The sequence below is a fragment of the Protopterus annectens genome, chromosome 3.part0 (genome assembly GCF_019279795.1).
Source record: "Protopterus annectens isolate FY-2018-M chromosome 3.part0, PAN1.0, whole genome shotgun sequence".
NCBI lineage: Eukaryota > Metazoa > Chordata > Ceratodontiformes > Protopteridae > Protopterus > Protopterus annectens.
Genome location: NC_056731.1, coordinates 1,332,283,092 through 1,332,304,760, shown reverse-complemented (window position 1 = coordinate 1,332,304,760; position 21,669 = coordinate 1,332,283,092). Strand labels below are relative to the sequence as shown.

At 37.9% G+C, this 21,669-nt stretch overlaps 1 protein-coding gene across 1 annotated transcript in view; it reads right to left on the bottom strand.

Annotated features, from left to right (window-relative positions):
• The window catches only part of LOC122796735 (desmoglein-2-like), a 1,204,637-nt gene that overhangs the window by 755,749 nt on the left and 427,219 nt on the right, over positions 1-21,669 (bottom strand). The window contains exon 5 of the mRNA XM_044065444.1: positions 7,603-7,747. Coding sequence (XP_043921379.1) covers positions 7,603-7,747 — 145 coding nt within the window. The remainder of the gene's footprint in view (positions 1-7,602; positions 7,748-21,669) is intronic.

Below are 21,669 nucleotides of genomic sequence, written 5' to 3'. Positions count from 1 at the left end.
ACCCAGGAATATAAGCAGCGTCTTCATATTTATCTTTATATCTATATCTATATCGATATAATAGGAAGTATAGCAGGATACACTAAAAATGAAGCTTCATCTGCAAAGTGATGAGAAATAATGATCAGGTATTCCATGCTAAAAAGTGTCACATACTGCCTCTTCTCTATGTATCATAGAGATAAGAAAAGATCAGCTGTATTTAGAATACTGTGTTAATTTATTTCCCAGTATTATGTGCTCTTTTGTCATAAGACAGGCTTCTTCATATCATATCTTTGAAACAGGACATTTAAATGCTGTAATAAGGGGGTATGGGGCAGAAAGTCAGCCTGATTGGACAAGATGCCTGGTGGTGTACAGGTATCTGTTTGGTGCAGATGGAATCATCTTAATTGCACGGAAGGATCAGAGTCAACTGCTGTCCCTTGTTCCCCTTGTTTTACATGCCTTCTCGTTTGTCATATATCAATTATGCTTATAGTTTAAAACACCAGCAATCCATGAACAGACTTTCAGACTTTCACCCTTTTGGACATTGTTTGCAAACTAAGATATTAGAAAAGAATCCCTTGAGCTTGGCTGGCCATAGCTATAGTATGCTGACAATTATAAGCACTTTTTTAAAAAAAAAACCTGTCGGGCATTTTCTAGCTTGGGTGTAATAGAAGTTTGGAGTGGATTCTCATAAGGACCCCTGGATACTTTTTAACGAGATATTTGTTGAATTAAAAAAAAAAAAAAGATAGTTGTTAAGATATAAAAAAACTCTTGGTGCAACTTAAATTAAATGTCAAAAAAACTTACATGGTAATAAATTAAAAAATCATTGAATAACAGATGCATGTAGAGCATTACTTTTACATAGTGATATCAGAGTGACTCCTGTCTGTAAGTCCATTGATCAAGGGCTAACAACCTTGATTTAAGAAGCACTTTTGCTCACCATGTGTACACTTCCTCAAATCTTTTTAATTTAGACTAAATTTTAAGATGATCAAAAGAGTTGAAGGTATTTATATTTTAAATGAAACAAATAAATCTCTATATCATTTAAGTAACCACAATGTGAAACAAAACACTAAAGAGCTAAATTCACTGATAAAAACAAAAAATGTGGTAAACATTGAAAAAGTAAAAGTAATAAAATAGGTGTGTAAGTGGTTTCTAATGGTGCTCTTGATTAATGTTGGTGTAAGTAGACAGATTTAGATGGATCTTGGAGGAGGTGTAAAATGTCAGCTCAGATCAGACATGTTGTTGCTATATGGAAATCTGCCCTGGTGTGGAGAGCTGGTTGGAGGAGATTGTCTGTAGTTGTTCAGATTTGTGTCCATTTGTCTTAAGCTTGGATGGGCTCTTCCTTGGCAGATTTCAAGTCATATCATCCTTGAGTCTTCAGTCTCCTTCTTCTCCTTTTATGGCCTAGTGCAGAAAGGAAGGCTGGTGCCACTGCCATGCTATTTGAATGTTATCAGGGGTGGCGTAAAAGTGGCTACTAATGGATGGTGATCCTGTAATTGGCTTGGTGGAATTGTCAAGGAGTGATCTAGTACAGCTGAAATGTGTAGTACTGTGAGGGAGAGATGGCTATTACTTCAATTGGTCATTTTGTAGTATTAGAGTTGTGGCTACTTTAACAAAATAGGTTGTGATTCACACTTCTCAAATATAAGACACTTAAACGAGTAATTGGTACTGAGCCCTCGTTTAATGCAGGCATTTAAGTGGATCTGCCATTCAGGCTTTCTTTTTACCAAAGGTGAATTTTGTTTTCATTAAGCTCTATCTTGTTTACATGATTCATTATGTGAAAAGAGAAGGTATTATGTCCTGGTCTTTTCTAGGTTTTGGTTGGACAGGGCACTTCTAGTAATATTGTGCCTAATGCTGGATAGATGCTGGGAAATACTTATTTTAAACTTGTTCACTGTCTTTCCAATATAAAATGTAGGGCATCTAGTATATTCAGCACTGTATATGACCCCTTCATTGTTACAATCAGACCTGTTGTTGCTGTGGAATTTTTAACCCGTTTTGAAACAGTAGGAATGGCCGGCCCCACTCATGCATTTGCAAAGGTTGCAATTCTTCTCTGTGCATTGCAGAGTGCCTTTCTCATTTGTTTTGTTAGTACTTTTGTTTTAAGATACCGTACTCCCTAATATTTTCCTTTTTTTAAAAAAACAAAGCTGGGGGCTGAGTTTTTATATTTTGTTGATTAGATTGTTGCTTAAATTAATAATTATCCAGTTGCCCTGTATAATTTTCCTTTGTATCAAGTGATCCTTGTGAAGGTAATAGCCATGCTACATTTTCGGATTTCATTCCTAGGGTCTGGTTAGGAGCTTCTGAATTCCCAGGCCACTTGCGCACACCTACCCCATCTCAGGCCGAACCAAATACCCCCACCAAACTGCCAATACCTTCAATACCTTCTTCACATAGACCATACAATCACTAGCCAGTCAACTAATCCCTGACAACTCAGGCCTTCCCACCACCATACCTGGCACTCTACCAACATTCCATCTGCAACCCATCTCAACCACTCTCATCTACTAATTCATCCAAAAACTTAAACCTTGTACTCCTTCTGCTGACCAGCTACCATCTTAATACCTGCAAAAAGCAGCCAAAGTAATTTCTTATCCCATATCCATCCTCATAAATAGAACCATTAAAGAAGGAATCATTCCAGACATCTGGAAAATCTCCCATATTATCCCCTACACAAACAGGGTAGCTCAAATGATTACTCTAACTACTGGCCAATAGTTCTTTTATCACCCTTAGCAAAAATTATGGAAAAATGCATTCACCAACAACTATTAAACCATTTATCTCAACATAATATAATAGCAAACTGCTAGCATGGCTTTAGGCCATCCCAGAGCACCACAACTGCCCTATTATGCTTTACAGAAGCCATCAATAGAAATCATAATAACAACAACCTCTCATCTACACTCTTTATTGACCTCTCAAAAGCTTTTGACATGGTAAACCATGCCCATCTTATCAACATTCTTGAATCCCTTTCTCTTGACTGTCTGGCAGTTAAATGGTTCAAGTCCTACCTTACCAATAGGAAACAGGCAGTTAGGAAACAGGCAGTTCTCTGGGAAAATAATATATCATCCCTTCTGCCAGTCACCCTCGGAGTCTCTCAGGGCTCTATTCTAGGTCCTGTCAATGACCTCCATGTAGCTATTCCACAAGCCACCTGCATTCAATATGCAGATGATTCTACACTAGTATGCTCAGCAAACTCCCCATCAGATCTACATTCTCTAACTCAGAATGTATTTAACATAGTTGAAACATGGTTCACAAAACATTGCCTCCTTCTCAATGCTAAAAAAACTAAGCTCCTTCTCTTTACACCGACCAGTAAGTCCTCCCCCATAGATTTCTCTGTCATCTCCAATAATGGCACAATTATATTCCCCGACTCTACCACTAAATTGTTAGGAATTACTATTGACAATAACCTTACATTTAACAGCCACATAAATAACACCATAAAAACTGTCAACAGAAAAATAGGCTCCTTATATAGAATTAAACCTTTCCTAACTCCAATAGCCAGAACTAAGATTGCACACTCCCATTTAATTTCAACTCTTCTGTACGCCTCACCCATATATACTAACCTAAAAAAAAATAATCTTAACAAACTAACTAATTCCTATAATAACACTGACAGATTTTCCACCGGCAATCCATTTAGAACTCACCACTGTCTGAATTTAATACAGCTAGGCTGGCTTGAATTTCAAAACCAACTGAAAGTCTCCCAACTCACCATTTCCCACAAGATATTTTATCAACCTAACAACACTCCTATACTCTCCAATCTCATAATCCCCTACAAAAATCTAAATTCTCTACGGTCTTCCAGCAAACTTCTTACTAGCATAAGCAAGTCTAACAACATGGCTGGAGTTTCTCTGTTTTCCAACTCTGTGGGAAAAAACTGGAACCTACTGCCTAATGAACTAACTTTACTTTCATCACTGCCTCTCTTTAAACAAAACCTCGAAAGACACCTCAAAACACACTGGTTATGCCCCTGCAGCAACCCTGACTAACCTTCTGCTTCACTACTGATATTTTTCCTTTTGAACCACAACTTTAATTCACATTCCTTGGAAGCAGGACTGTAACTGCTGAACAAAATTCAACATACTGGTGTAATCTATCCTGCTTGATGCTTTGATAGCCCACATAATCACACTGTATAATAAATTATTCCTGTACATATTGTCACCTTTACTATTGTAAATACCTACTTTATTTTATTATTACTTCCTGTATTTTTAGTATTCTTATTAACTTCCTGTATTTTTAGTAATCTTTTTTATTGAAATCCTTTCATTTACTATGTAATAATATTGATTTTTAATTTCATTTTTTAATTGTTGCTACTGGAGCTTTTCTCCCCGGGCCTATACTGAAAATGGAAATATATCCAGTTGGACTAGCCAGGTTAACAAATGTAAAATAAAATGAATAAATAAATAAATAAATAAATTAATTAATTAATAAATAATGCTATCTGTTGGTGGGGGGGGGGGTCCGGGATGGCCTGGTTGTCAGTTTGTTTTAAGGCGATGATTAGGTCTAGATGCTGTGGAGCATATTTGCTTCAAACCTCACAGGAAGAAGACCCTTTTGAAATCATTAATTTTCACAATGAAGTCATTAATTTATTAGATACCCATGCTATCCACATTCCCTAAGATTTAATAATGTTGAGTTTGGTAATAATCAGGGTCATGCAGGTACCATGTAGGAACATATTCACCCTTATGTATTTTTTATATAAGTTGTTAGTGAGGGAGCTCACTTGCCTTGATTTGCTGATGGTCAAGTCCATCAAATTGACCTTCTCTGTGCTGTAATCAGTCATAAATTTCAGGAAATTCATAGAACTATCTATGTAATTGAGGAATTCCGGTGTTTTTCCTCAATTACTCTTCCAGATAATGAGTAAGTCATAAATTATGTGAAGATAACAGACAATATAGCTTCGAAATTCAGAATTGTAGATGGTTTCTTCTTTTTTAGTTACGGCTACATTAGTTAGACTTGGAGCCATGGCAGCCCCTGATGGCAATACCTGTGGTATACTTGTATAGTTGGTTGTTAAATCTAAATTAGTTTATTTCTAATAGGGTCTGTAAACATTTTATGGTATGTTCCAGCTCACTTGGCAAACTCCTGTTACCTTAGTCTCTGCTGGTTTTATATAGTAATAGTGAGGCAGTGCTGTATAAAAGGCTTCAACATTGACTGTAACTAGAATTGTGTCTTATGTGGTATTGATGTCCACTACCACTGAATCCAATCAGGCTGACTGCTTTCCTCATGCCCCCCTTGCTACATCATTTAAATATCCTGTTTCAAAGATATAATCTGCAGAAGGCATATGTCATATGATAAAAGCACTCATCATGCAGGGAAATAAACAATCAAATGATCCTTAACACGTCTGATCTTTTCTTTTTTCTTGGGTACTTAGAACAGAGGTAGCATACATCATTTTTTAACATGGAATATTTGGTTACTATTGTTCATTACTTTGTAGCTTCATTTTGGAGTGTTTCACTATACTTCCTTGTCATTCTTGGAGAGCAGATACTGGTACCCCACCAGGCTTGGATAGCCAAAACCAAGGATTCCTCCATATGTCAGGACATGCCCAAACATATACATACATATAATATATATATATATATATATATATATATATATATATATATATATATATATATATATATATATATAGGCTCACTATGACAATTACGAGTACAGGTTTGAAGAAAATGGGAAGATTGAACCACGGTTGGCTGATTCCTGTTTTTACTTACCCACACTAGTGTGAGTGTGCAGTTTAGTGAATGGCACTGTGCCTTTGCATATATATGTTATCGTAGTTATGATTATAGATTGCCGTACAGTGGGGATTGGGAAATTACCCTTTTCACCACTGTAGTGCAATCTCAGAATTGGAATATAATATTTGCAGGGGCTGTGGGAGGCGCAGCCCCCACATGGGGGCTGCAGGGGGCCATAGCCCCCTCTGCAAAACCATTCTAGTATGTGATATGTAGTAGTGACATGCAACACAGATTGTCAAAAGTGCGAATTTGAATGCTTCGCTATCTGCACTTTGACATTCTGTCCTAACTGATATGCTGCACGTCGCACAACTGAATTGCAGATGTGAATGACTTTTGTTGTGTAATTTGATATTGTCATAGTAAATCTATATATATATATATATATATATATATATATATATATATATATATATATATATATATACATATATATATATATATATATATAGAGAGAGAGAGAGAGAGAGAGGAGAGACATATGTGTGCGTGTGCGTGTGTGTGTGTGTGTATCGATATATATGTATGTGTATATATATATATATTTTATATATATATATATATGTATATATATATGATGAAAATGAGAGACATTGCACTAATGGATGGAGAGTAGAATATTTTTGAGATGCTATGAAAGACTAAGGACAGAACTGTTGAAGTAGTACAGTGAAAGAAAGGTTTTCATTCATATATAAAAGCTATTTTTATCAGCACCCTATATATAAATCAAAGTAACCTGTCCATAATTTGAAGTTCTTGAATTCTTTCAGCAACATTGTATAAAAAACTTGTGGATGGCTTTGTGGTCATTTGTCTGTGGAGAACAACTAAAGTATACCTTTTAACCTGCACTATCCATATTAATGTATTTTTCTTCTCTTATATAGGCAAAACTGTAATGAAAAGCAAATTATGTTAGTAATAATATAAATAAATCAGCCAAGAAGTTAGCACATGCAGCTAAAACATTCTCTTCTCATTGGCTCTTTTGTAAATAGGGATAGGACCATGATGACTGCCTCGAGGACCGGTGTTCCATTAGCAGGTGTAGGTGCTATAGGAGTCAGCTGGGATGGAGGAGTGGAAAGCTATTTGTCTGCTTGCCTATTCCTTCAGGGACAGTGACAGGTTATGATCTTGTTTTGGAACATCTACCAGACAGATAACAAGAAAAGCATAATGCTCTGGAAGAACAGTCCACCAAGGAGCATGCAACCATCTAGCTAAGGGTTGGGCACTAAAGACTAGGAACACACTGAGACTGCGTGTAGCAGAAACTGTATGTCACCAGCTTACCAGCTTACCAGAAATGAGGAGTGAATTAAAAACAAAAAAATCTGAGTGAATCATAAGCGATAGTGTACTGCCACCTGACTGTCATATCCACTGCCTGGTCATAAGCTATGGTTAATGAAAGGTATTCTCCTGAACTGGAAGAGGCATCCATGGGATGATAAAGTTTGCTGACAACATGCCAGATGGGCCAACGACTAGCTCAGTATGGTGTTAGAGACGCTTGACTGTGAGGCTAATGGCCAAAACAAATCTTTTGTTGAAAATTTAAGTTTTTTTTTTTTTTAAAGCCAAGTAGTTATTTTACACACAAGGTTTGGTGACATAAACATAAAGTTGTCTCATAGCTTGGCCATGCATTAAAAATGTCATGCAAAAGAAATATAAAATAGTGTCTTACGTATGCTGCTTAATTCTTCCACTTCAGCATTAAAAATTCTCTTTGCAAATACTGGTGCATTGTCATTGACATCAATAATTTTGATTGTAAGATTAAGAATGCGTTCCAGATCCTCACCACGATAATCTTTTGCATACGCTTGCAACTAAAGAAAAAAATGTTAGTGAATGAAACAGCACATAAACACAATAACCCAAAATACCACGTGACTACAAAATGAAGAACACACCCAAGGGTGTCAATATAATGAAATAATCATATATTTCACATAAATTCCGTGTATTTTTAGGGAGTGCATCATTAAGTACCAAAAGTGTGACTATGACATATTCTGGAGTCTTCTTTTCACTGTTGGTAAACATACACATGCATCTTATAAATATGAAAATGAAGACGGAAATTAAAAAATGTTAATTTCACTTGATTCTTTAATTGGTACTTCCATTTTAGAAATAAAGTAAAAACAGAAGCCTAATATGATAACTTAGTGATAAGCTGAAGAACATAAAGCACAAAGCAGAATTAATATAGTAAATATATTTTAAAAGGTTAGGTTAAGCATTTCACACCAGTACAAATACTGTTTATACAAAACTTTACCCAGTCCTGCCACTTAACATAAACAGTTACTTTTTTTTCACCAGGTGGATGAATATATGAGCATATATAATGACACACACACACACACACACACACACAGACACACACACACACACAGACACACACACACACACACACACACACACACACACACACACACACACACACACACACACACACACACACACACACGTATTGATCTTTTTTTTTAAACTCAGATACAATGTCTAGAATGTTATCACAGAAGAACCAAACCAGCAAATAGAACAAGCAGGCATGATGTAGAAATACACCACTTTAGTAGTTCAAAAACCACAGGTTAAACAATATTCCACAAGTAAAGCACTTTCTTCCCCAACTGCAAGGGACTTCATCAGAACAAATGAATGTAACATCCCAGCCATTTTTATGTGTGTACCCCACCCCAGTTAATCATGTTTAATTGTTTAATTTAATTTAATAGAAAACATTAAAACATGAAAAGTAAAACATAATATAACTCAACCAATACATGCTAAAAATGTGTTATATGTGTAAATTAAAACACTATCCTAAAATACTTTTTAACTTTAAAATACTAGCTATGCTAGTCATTTCATTAATTCCTGGATACTCCACAGCATTCAAACACAGCTGCCATTTCAGGTCACTGATGTCCAAATGTATATCTAGACATTTTCCCTGTATGTCTTTTTTAAGCTGTTGTATTACCAGGAACTTAAAAGTGTGCTCTTTTTAGTCCTGCACATGTCTGCTCAGGGCACTAGTTAACCTACTGTATTTTATGTCACTCAAATGCTCTCCAGTTCTGTTCTTGAATTTTCTACAAGTTTTTCCTATGTAAAATATGGGACATTGCTGGCATTTCACCATGTATACAACATTAACACTATTACAGTTAAAATGTCCATTAATAAAAATATTCCTGTTGTTCAACCTGAAAAGTCCTCCAGTCTCCATAATGTAGAGGCAATAAATAAAATTGTTGCACTTAAAATTACCTAGTTTTCTGTTACAACATTCAGGTGCCAAATTTGTTTCCAAAATGTCCTTGAATGACCTGTCCTTCCTGTATACCAATCTGGGAAATTTGCCCACTCTAAGTGCAACATTCGATTCAACTTTTAAAATATCTCAGTTGTTCTTGATAATATAAAATATGATGTCTGCATCTTGGTTAAAAGTAATAATTAAACTAGTTTGAATGTCATTGTTGTTGTTGTTGTTTCTTTCGGCTTTTCCCGGTTAGGGGTCGCCACAGAGGAACTCCGGTCCGCTAATGATTGGCAGTTGATTTTTACGTGCCAAGTTGCCGGCCCTGATGCACAACCTTCAACTAAGGTAAGCCCATTCACGCATGTCTCCACACTGAAGACGATCTAGCTGAGAATCGAACGGGACAACGTCTTGCTGTGAGGCCACAACGCTACCGCAGCATCACCACATTGCATTTACTTAAAATTTTCCTATCTGGTGATGTCCTAGTTTTATGTCCTAAAATGGGCTTGTAAATCCCATTGTTGCACTTATTTTTTTACCTCCATACAAATTTCATTCAATAGACTACTAGGATAACCCCTTTGAACAAATAACTGGATTATGAACTCTGTTTCTCTTAAGAAATCTTCTTGCTGGCTAATCATCATGGCAGCCTGCACCAACTGTCCCTTAACTACAGATTTCTTCTGATGGTGCGGGTGCCAGCTGTCATAATCTTGGTATGAGCTGGAAAATGTCGGTTTTCTGTAAATATTAGTAATAAAACTCTTACCATCTTGGTCAATTTTTAAATCCACATCCAGATAGGTAATAATTTTTCTATGATACCCATAAGTGAACTTCAAAAAATCTATGGTATCACTGATGTAAACTGTATTTTTGGTCCCAAAATGACATGACATGATTACGTCTGCAAATATAGGGGCACACGCTGCTCTCATTGCTACCCCCTTGACTTGTTTGTAAAATTGCACCTCAAAATGCACATAATTACTTTTCAATACTACCTCCATCAAGGTGACATATTTTTTAATTTGATCCTGGTCAAATTTTTGGGTTCTAAATAACTGTTGTTCTAACCATTTTAGTCATTCATCATGGGGTATTACTGAAAATAAATTGCATACATACACTGTGACCATAATTAGGTCACTGCTGATGTCCACCCCATTTAATTTGTTCAAGAACTGCCAGGAATCTTTACTAATGTAGGTAAAAACTTCCAAAGCCTTTTGCATATTGGAATCCAAATATTTACTTATGAAACAGGTCTTTGATCTTTTTCCATCCACAATGGGCCTGAATTTGGTGTATTTAAACCCTTTGTGAATCTTCGGTATTCTGAAGACATTAGACACCACTGGATATTCATTTCGCCTAAAAAAATATTCTTTTTCATCTATTTGTCCTTGGTACAGCATGTCTTCTAATAACATTCATTTTATTTGTCACGTTAATTTAATTCAAATAACCTTCTACATAAGTTCTGTCCATAAGCAATACAGTCATTCAGTCCAAATAATCCCCTTTGTCCATAACAACTATGCCATTACCTTTGTCCGGTTTCATAAACCAGACATTTTGATTCCTTATTAACTCATTCAATAACTTCTCCTCTTCAATGGTCATATTTTTTATTGTTGTTTTCTCTTTGCCTCTATTGTTATTAAAGTGTTGTCTAATATCTCTCTCACATATTTTTTTTCAAACAGACCTATCAAGTTGTTTAAAGGGGGATTAAATATGCTAGGCTTGTGCAACATGCCATTTGAATCCTGCTGTGTACCTGCAACACTGTTAATCCAGACTTTCAGATTTAATTTTCTAGTGAAATATTTCAAATCAGTCAATGTGTTGATAACATTCTCTCTCCTACAAGGAACAAAAGTGAAACCTTTTGCTAATAAATTGGTATGGGCTACATTCAATACGGTATTAGAATAATCATAAATTTTAAAATCTCCCTTATTATTGTGAATAATAACTGGTTCTACTCCACCATGTACATTCTCTTGTTCTTCTAAACAGCACATTAAAATGTCTAAATCACAAGTTTCAAACTCACAGCCATCTTGTGCCATGAAGAATTGGCATTTATTAATCACATTTTCATCTAGCACACCCCTTGTGTCGCTATTGCCTTCATCATTAGATTCCCTTAAACTTGTACACTCGCAACATCCTTGATTTATACTAGAGATAACACCACCCTTCCCCTCACTTGTGATCACAGTTTCAGCATAAACTTCGTCCAATGATGTTAAATTTCCACAGTTTTAGTCAATAATGTCATTAAGCAGGCTACTTACTGATGGTAAAATACCTAAAGCCATATCCATTAACACATCCCCAAAAGGTTTCACTTTTGTTCCTCTTGTAGATTTGTATTTGGATACTCCTTCTGGGCCCATCTCATTTGCTCACTCAACTGAGTGCAGTGAGATCATATTCTGATTTCAGGCACTCCTACTGTGTACAAAGAGAGCATCTGGGAAAAAAAAAAAAATTTAAGCTTGTTTCCTGCCTTTCCTGTTAAGTGGTATAGACTATTTGTAGGCTTCTGAGCCCTCAAGCCCTTCTGTGTTGAAAGGAAGCCTTCTAGCTTAGTTTTTTTTTCTTATAACTAGCCAGTTTTCTAGTTTCAGCACTCAAATCTGTTTCTTTGATCTCAGCACTTGTTCAGAAAAAAAAATTCATCTGCTTTTACTGTACTTGTGTTTCTACCTACTTTATTTTACTTTTGCATCATCTTAAAAGTACTCAGTTGTATTTATTACTGCTTGGTGTAACTCATTCTAAGCCTTTTGGTTTAAACACTTGGGCTTCGGACCAGTTGTTTTGCACTGAGAGGGTTTGTGTTCTGCACTGTAGTGGCAGAACAGGTAGCTTACATCCTTCTAGGTTGTGAACTGCTGTTTGAGGGCTCAGTGTCTGTTATTCTAAAAGTGTATTAATTCTGGTTTAAGCACTTGGGCTTTCAGGCCAGTTATTTTACATTAAGAAGGTTCGTGGTCTGCACTCTTGTGGGAGGAGAGGCTGGACTCTGCCCTTCTGAGCTGGGAATTTCTGGTTAAAGGTTTATAGTGCCTGAATATCTGAACTGTATCTTACTGAAATTGGTACACCTTGTTTGCTGTAGCATAGACTAGATCCAGGCCTGCTGAATCTAGCTTTGTTTATATGCTTGTTGTTTGTTTGCTTGTTATTTCCCTGGAATGCTAATTCCACCTAATACGCGGCTTTTCAGTGCTTCTGTGGATCACTAGTGATATCTGTATTGCTTACTGTACTTATTTCCTTGTTTCACTTGAAAGAAAGTTACTGTTTGTCGTTTTTGCATTTAAGTTACCTGTAACACATTGCACTTAAGTTACCTGGCACTTGTTCACTAAAGCAATTATATAAGTCAGCACTAAAAATTAAAAGCACTACACCCTTACTCCCCACTGGTCCTTGTTTTCAATTATTAAGGAATTCCCAATATTATTCTAGCATGTCCAAAGGTCAGTTGTCAATCTCCTCTCCAGTCCAGCTGGTGAATCTGGGAATCTTGAGGCAATGTTACAACTGCCTCATGTACACAGACAACCCTCTCCTCCTCCCAACAAATTCCAACACATGTGAGAGATGCAACCATATAGCCAAACTGGATGCTAAGCTCTCTCAACTCAGTACTGGCATAACCAATCAGGAGGAGAAGGAAACCACACTCACTACAATTCCAGTCTCACATAGACCTACCACGACAGCAAACCAAACACATAATCCCACAAAAACATACTCAGAGGCTCTAAATAAAGATCTGCCTAAGCAGCAGAGACCTCCAAAGCAGACACCCAAGCAACCGCTACCCCAAAACAAAACACGTGCAACACATATCTCACAAAGCCAGTGTGCCAAACAGTCACAGCCCTTAAGACTAAACAACACACCTGATACACTTGTAATAGGTGACTCTATCGTCAGGCACACTGACGTCCCGCTCACCAGGCTGAACAAGGAGAGGGTCACGGTGAGCCGCCTGTCGGGCGCTAGGATCCGCCACATAACACATGCACTCAGGTCACTCCAAGGCAAGAACAAATATGACTCGGTCATTGTCCATGCTGGTGTGAATGACCTGAGATGTACCTCCCTGGACTACATGAAAAGAGACATAAAGGAGCTCTCTGAGCATGTAGCCCAGGCTGGTATGACCCTGACCTTGAGTAGCATCTTACCCTCACCAAGAATGATGCCACAATATGAAGACAAGATGATCAATTTCAACAATTGGCTTAAGTACTGGTGTCATTCAAAGGGGATCCAATGCCTGTCAGCTTGGGATGATATGCTCGACAAGCCACGATTCTTCACTAGGGACGGCTTACACCTGTCACCCCTGGGCTTTCAGATATTGGCAAAGGCTCTTGCTACCCCCATAGTGCCTTTTTAGGCAAGGCTCAAAAGACAAACCCACCTCCATAGGTATCACAAGGGATAAGAAACTAAGAGTAATGCTACTCGACGCCAGAAGTCTAAACCTCAAGATGCATGCACTCGAAACTCTCCTTAGCATGGAGAACATCGATATCTGTGCAGTAACAGAAACCTGGTTCAGGGCTCCCGAGAGCACCCCAGCACTACCAGGTTATACCTCATACCATGCTTTTCGGCCCCAAAACTTAGACCGAACCACAAAAGGAGGGGGAGTATCGATATTCATCAAAGATACCCACACCTCCAGGTTGGTGGCAAAGCCTGAAGCATCAGAGACTATCCATGTGCAACTAACAGTGGGTAAAACTGCCTTCCAGTTTATAGCCTGCTACAGGCCACCCTCCCAAACCCAGGAACCCCACTCAGCCTTCCTGAGAACACTGGAAAATATGAAGGTCTCTCCAAACACCATTATATTGGGCGACTTCAACTACCCAAACATAGACTGGAAGAATTACTCTAGCTCCAACACCCTAGCCCAAAGGTTCCTAGAATTTATAAACTCAAATGCTATGGAACAACTTGTTACCACTCCCACAAGAGGGGAAAACATACTGGGCCTGATCATCACCAACATGGGGACTCTATGCTCCAGACCAGAAGTGTATCCCTCACTGGTAAGATCAGACCATAAACTAATCTCACTGGATATTCACATCCCGACCCCACCCCCTGCACAGAAAACCACAGTGAAAAACTTCTCTAAAGCAAATTTCACACTCCTCAAGACCAAGGTTGAATCCTTCAAAGCCCCCGGGCCTGTGGAAAATATGGCCCAGACCACAGAATCCTTTATAAATGCATTCTATGAACACCTTCAGGAATGCATGGATCATGCAGTCCCAAATAAAACCAAGACCCAATCCTCCAAAGGCAGATGTCCTGTCTGGTGGACCCCAGCATTAAACAAACTATACAATAGAAGGAGGAAGCTACTAAATGATAGAGCAAAATCCCAAAAAGGGAAGGCATCACTGATCAGTATTAGCAAAAAACTACGGACACTCATAAAATTGTCTAAGGCAAGCTTCGAGAGAAAAATTGCACAGGACGCTAAGGATAATCACAAGGCTTTCTTAAGTTATGTTAGGAACCTGGGTGGTAATTCCCAGATATGCTCAGAATTAGTCCAAAATGACAAAAAATACACTGAACCCACAGACATTGCCAACATCCTAGCTGACAGGTTCAGTGCAAACTTCTCCCCCCCCTCCCCACCAAAAGGGCAAATATCTATCCCAGCAGAGTGCTGCCCCCCTCACATCTCAGATGCTCAGGTAAGAGCCACCCTCTCCAAAGCAAAAAACACAGCATCAATGGGACCAGACGGTGTCCCAGGCTGCATCCTACATGAACTCCAAGAAGAGCTAAACCCAAACATAAAACTACTGTTCAGTCTCAGCCTTACTACAGGATATGTACCCAAAGAGTGGCGTACAGCAACAGTGGTCCCTCTCCATAAAGGTGGTGCCTCAACGCATCCTGGAAACTATCGCCCCATAAGCCTGACTAGCTTGGTCTGCAAAGCTATGGAAAGGATCATCATGGATCTCATAAATAAAGATATTGGGGACCTACAGACATAGGATCCTACCCAGTTCGGCTTTGTTAAGGGCAGATCCTGCCTCTTAAACCTGGTTGATTTCTTTGAAACAGTCACCAAGGCCATTGATGAGGGGAAGGTGGTCCACACAGCCTACCTGGACCTTGCAAAAGCCTTCGATACAATACCCCACTCAGGCATTATAGATAAGCTCACCAGCTTAAATATAAACCCCTATGTCACTAGACGGATTGCAAACTGGCTCAAGGACAGAACCCACATGGTTAGAATTGCTGGAGCCATGTCAGACTTCAAACCAGTTATAAGTGGTGTCCCACAAGGCTCAGTCCTGGGACCTCTCTTGTTTGGTATATATTTCTCGGAGGTACAGGCCAACATGGAAGGACTGTGTCTGACCAAGTTCGCAGATGACTGCAAATTGGGCACCATAATTGACTCTCCAGCCGACACAAGCATCCTCCAAAAGGGCCTCATAGAAACAGACAACTGGTGCCAGAGTCATGGCCTCAAGCTAAATGCCAGAAGTGTATAGTCATCCCCTTTGGCAAAAACAAAGTGCTCACAAATTACCACATAGGTGGTAATCCATTAAGTACAGAAGAAGTAATTAGGGACCTGGGGACCCAAGTTGATAGCAATCTCTCATTTGACAACCACATGGCCAAAGTGGTTAGAAAAACATTTTATATAGCCCACCTAATCATGAAGGGATTCACATCTAGATCAGGGGAGGTCATCATGCCTCTTTACTCATCTCTCATCAGGCCCATAATTGAGTACAATGCCCCTTTTGGGATGTACCTTACCAGACACCTGCAGCAACAGGAAAGACCCTAAAAGTACCTCACCAAGAGGATCAAAGGGCTCAAACAGATGCCATATGCTGCCCGGTTAAAGAAACTCCAGCTCTACTCAGTGGCATACCACCTGTTCAGAGGCGATCTGTGCCTGACGTATAAAGCCATGTCCAACCCGGAATTACTGGACATGCTGCACCTCAGAAAATCCAAATCCCATCGAGCTACGCGCTCGAGAGACTTGAACCTCAGCACTGAAATAAATAGGACATGCTGGAGGGACAGATTCATAACCCAGAGGCTCCCTTCACTCTGGAATAAAATCCCAGTCCAGATTAGGCAGAGTCCCTCATTGACTCTTCAAGAGGAATCTTGATGAGTGGATGGGAGATCATAGGTTTACCCCGGGTATCACTTCTGTGTCACTGTTAGACAGAGGCACAGTATACTAACCTCGAAAAAGGGCATAGCAAAATAAATTTAAAATGGGTGGTGAAAGCCAAACACATTCTGGCTAGGCTTATAAATGCCCTAGGGCAGATAGCCTAGTATGAACCTATGAATCTATAAACCCTAGGGATTCCGATTTCTTTTCATTTTTGGTGTCGCCCCCTGCCCCACATTGTCCTGGTAAATATTCCCAGAAAAAGGCTGATGTTGGTTCTTTTCTTCGTAATCTTTCAGAACGCCGTACAGTTTCATCCATGTTGGTTGCAGAATGGAGATGCTGACATTGTACCTGTGGAGGTGTCTTCGGGTCTTGCATCATTTCTTGCCCATTTCTCCTCAGCTGATTCACTCACTGCCCTTGATGAACTTAATGACCATGGGAAAGTGGATACACTGTGTCTAACATGTACTCATTAAGATCTCTTAATTTTATTCACTTTTCTAGAAAAACCTAGTGGAACATACGTTTTCCACAGTGTGGAAAACATTATTGTGTGTAGTTTGAAACTGGGCAAAAGCCAAGTCACTCAATATACTACTGTTTTGCTCATCTAGTTTTTTAACAAGAATGTTCAGTTTCCGTTGATTGTACTTTATCATAATTCTCATCATCTCTATGCCCGAACGATCAAACAATCCATGTAGTTCCTTAAGCATTTCAATGTCCTCATTTGTACCATTAGCATATCATCACAGTCTTAAACCCCAGGGCACCTGCCCCAACTCTATATTTCTGTCTAAATACGCATTTTCCACCTGTAATTTTTTGTATGCCAAAAGATCTTTCTCAAGCATTTTTAGTTTGTCCTGAATAGTTCTGTTTTTTTTCTAAATTCAAATTTAACGAAACACTTCCTTCATTAAACTGAAACTTGCGTACCGTCCATAAATTGATGTTGTCACCATACATATAATTATTTGTTGGGTTGTTTTGCCCTCTGATACTATTCCCATCCTGAACCAAATGTTCAGGACTTGATTTCAGTAGAACATTTTGTGTTGGCTGGGTTAAAGGGTAGCTGAGGCTATCAAAAATGTTATTGGAAACATTTTGCTTGTCCATTAAAGTCTTAATTTAAGTGGTGTGAACAGCCAACTGCTGGTTTATTTGCTGCAAGAGCTCTAAAATCTCTCCATTCAGAGCCGACTCTCCCATGCTGGTCAAAAAACACCAAGTACATCTTTGCAACAACAATAAACTGAAGAACCAAACCAGCAAATGGAACAAGTGGGCACGATGTAAAAATACACCACTTTAATAGTTCAAAAACCACAGGTTAAACAATATTCCACAAGTTAAGTGCTTTCTTCCCCAACTGCATTGGAACTTCATCAGAACAAATGAATGTAACATCCCACTCATTTTTATGTATGTACCCAACCCCAATTAATCATGTTTAATTGTTTAATTTAATTTATTAGAAAACATTAAAACATGAAAAGTAAAACATAATATAACTCAACCTATACATGCTAAAAACATGTTATATGTATAAATTAAACACTATCCTAAAATACTTTTTAACTTTAAAATACTTGCTATGCTGGTCGTTTCATTAATTCCTGGATACTCCACAGCATTCAAACGCAGCTGCCATTTCAGGTCACTGATGTCCAAATGTATATCTAGGAATTTTCCCTGTATGTCTTTTTTAAGCTGTTGTATTACCAGGAACTTAAAAGTGTGTTCTTTTTAGTCCTGCACATGTCTGTTCAGGCACTAGTTAACCTACTGTATTTTATGTCGCTCAAATGCTCTCCAATTCTGTTCTTGAATTTTCTACAAGTTTTTCCTATGTAAAATAAGGGACATTGTTGGCATTTCGCCATGTATACAACATTAACACTATTACAGTTAAAATGTTCATTAATAAAAATATTCCTGTTGTTCAGCCTGAAAAGTCCTCCAGTCTCCATAATGTAGGGGTAATAAATACAATTGTTGCACTTAAAATTACCTAGTTTTCTGTTACAATATTCAGGTGCCAAATTTGTTTCCAAAATTCCAAAATGTCTTTGAATGACCAGTCCTTCCTGTATACCAATCTGGGAATTTTGCCCATTCTAAGTGCAACATTCGATTCAAATTGTAAAATATCCCAGTTGTTCTTAGGTAGGTTAACTAGTGCCCTGAGCAAACATGTGCAGGACTAAAAAGAACACACTTTTAAGTTCCTGGTAATACAACAGCTTAAAAAGGACATACAGGGAAAATGTCTAGATATACATTTAGACATCAGTGACCTGAAATGGCAGCTGTGTTTGAATGCTGTGGAGTATCCAGGAATTAATGAAATGAATAGCATAGCTAGTATTTTTAAGTTAAAAAGTATTTTAGGATAGTGTTTTAATTTATACATAGAACACATTTTAGCATTTATAGGTTGTTATATTATGTTTTACTTTTCATGTTTTAAAGTTTTCTATTAAATTAAACAATTAAACATGACTAATCGGGGTGGGTTACACACATAAAAATGGCTGGGATGTTACATTCATTTGTTCTGATGAAGTCCCTTGCAGTTGGGGAAGAAAGCGCTTAACTTGTGGAATATTGTTTAACCTCTGGTTTTTGGGCTGTTAAAGTGGTATATTTCTACATCATGCCTGTTTGTTCCATTTGCTGGTTTGGTTCTTCAGTTTATTGTTGTTGCAAAGACATACTTGGTGTTTTTTGACCAGCATGGAAGAGTCAGCTCCAAATGGAGAGATTTTAGAGCTCTGGCAGCAAATAAACTAGCAGCTGGCTGTTCACACCACTCAAATTAAGACTTTAATGGACAAGCAAAATGTTTCCAATAACATTTTTGGTAGCCTTGGCTACCCTTTAACCCAGCCAACACAAAATGTTCTACTGAACTCAAGTCCTGAACATTCGGTTCAGGATGGGAATAGTATCAGAGGGCAAAACAACCCAACAAATAATGATATGAATGGTGATGACATCAGTTTATGGAAGGTAAACAAGTTTCAGTTTAATGAAGGAAGTGTTTTATTAAATTTGGATTTAGAACAAACAGAACTATTCAGGACAAACTAAAAATGTTTAGATCTTTTGGCATACAAAAAATTACAGATGGAAAATGCGTATCTATACAGAAATATAGAGTTGGGACAGGTGCTTCGGGGTTTAAGACTGTGGAGATACCCTAATGGTGCAAATGAGGACATTGAAATGCTTAAGGAACTACATGAATTGTATGATTGTTCAGGCATAGAGCTGATGAGAATTATGATAAAGTACAATCAATGGAAACTGGACATTCTTGTAAAAAATCTAGATGAGCAAAACAGTAGTATATTAAGTGACTTGGCTTTTTCCCAGTTTCAAACTTCACACAATAATGGCTTCCACACTGTGGAAAATGTATGTTCCACTGTTTTTTTCTAGAAAAGTGAATAAAATTAAAAGAGATCTTAATGAATATGTGTTAAACACAGTGTATCCACTTTCCAACGGTCATTAAGTTCATCAAGGGCAGCGAGCGAATCAGCTGATGAGAAATGGGCAGAAAGTGATGAACGACCCGAAGACACATCTGCAGGAACAGCATCAGCATCTCCATTCTGCGACCGAAATGGATGAAACTGTACGGCATTCTGAAAGATTACGAGGAAAGAACCAACAGCAGCCTTTTTCCGGGAATATTTACCGGGACTATGTGAGGCAGGGGGCAAGACCAAAAATGACAAGAAATCGGAATCCCTAGCAGATGTGTTAATGGATATGGCTTTTGGTATTTTACCATCAGTAAGTAGCCCACTTAATGACATTATTGACTATGACTGTGAAAATTTAACATCATTGGACGAAGTTTATGCTGAAACTGTGACCACAAGTGAGGGGAAGGGTGGTGTTATCTCTAGTATAAATCAAGGATGTTGCAAGTGTACAAGTTTAAGGGAATCTAATGATGAAGGCAATAGCAACACATGGGGTGTGCTAGATGAAAATGTGATTAATGAATGCCAATTCTTCATGGCACAAGATGGCTGTGAGTTTGAAACTTGTGATTTAGACATTTTAATGTGCTGTTTAGAAGAACAAGAGAATGTACATGGTGGATTAGAACCAGTTATTATTCACAATAATAAGGGAGATTAAAAAATTTATGATTATTCTAATACCGTATTAAATGTAGCCCATGCCAATTTCTTAGCAAAAGGTTTCACTTTTGTTCCTTGTAGGAGAGGGAATGTTATCAACACATTGATTGATTTGAAATATTTCACTAGAAAATTAAACCTGAAAGTCTGGATTAACAGTGTTGCAGGTACACAGCAGGATTCAAATGGCATGTTGAACAAGCCTAGCATATTTAATCCCCCTTTAAACAACTTGATAGGTCTGTTTGAAAAAAAATATGTGAGAAAGATATTACACAACACTTTAATAACAAGAGAGGCAAAGAGAAAACAACAATAAAAAATATGACCGGTGAAGATGAGAAGTTAATTAATGAGTTAATAAGGAATTAAAATGTCCGGTTTATGAAACCGGACAAAGGTAATGGCATAGTTGTTATGGACAAAGGGGATTATTTGGACTGAATGACTGTATTGCTTATGGACGGAACTTATGTAGAAAGTTCTTTGAATGAAATTAATTTGACAAATAAAAAGATAGACATGTTATTAGAAGACGTGCTGTACCAAGGACAAATAGATGAAAAAGAATATTTTTATGTGAAATGAACACCCAATGGTGTCTAATATCTTCAGACAACCAAAGATTCACAAAGGGTTGAAAGACCCCAAATTCAGGCCCATTGTGGATGGAAAAAGATCAAATACCTGTTTCATAAATAAGTATTTGGATTCCAATATGCAAAAGGCTTTGGAAGTTTTTACCTACATTAGTAAATATTCCTGGCAGTTCTTGGACAAATTAAATGGGGTGGACATCAGCAGTGACCTAATTATGGTCACAGTGTATGTATGCAATTTATTTTCAGTAATACCCCATGATGAGGGACTAAAATGGTTAGAACAACAGTTATTTAGAACCCAAAATTTGACCAGGATCAAATTAACAAATATGTCACCTTGATGGAGGTAGTACTGAAAAGTAATTACATGTATTTTGAGGGGCAATTTTACAAACAAGTCAAGGGGGTTGCAATGGGGGCAGCATGTGCCCCCATAATTGCAAACTAAATCATGTCATTTTGGAAGCAA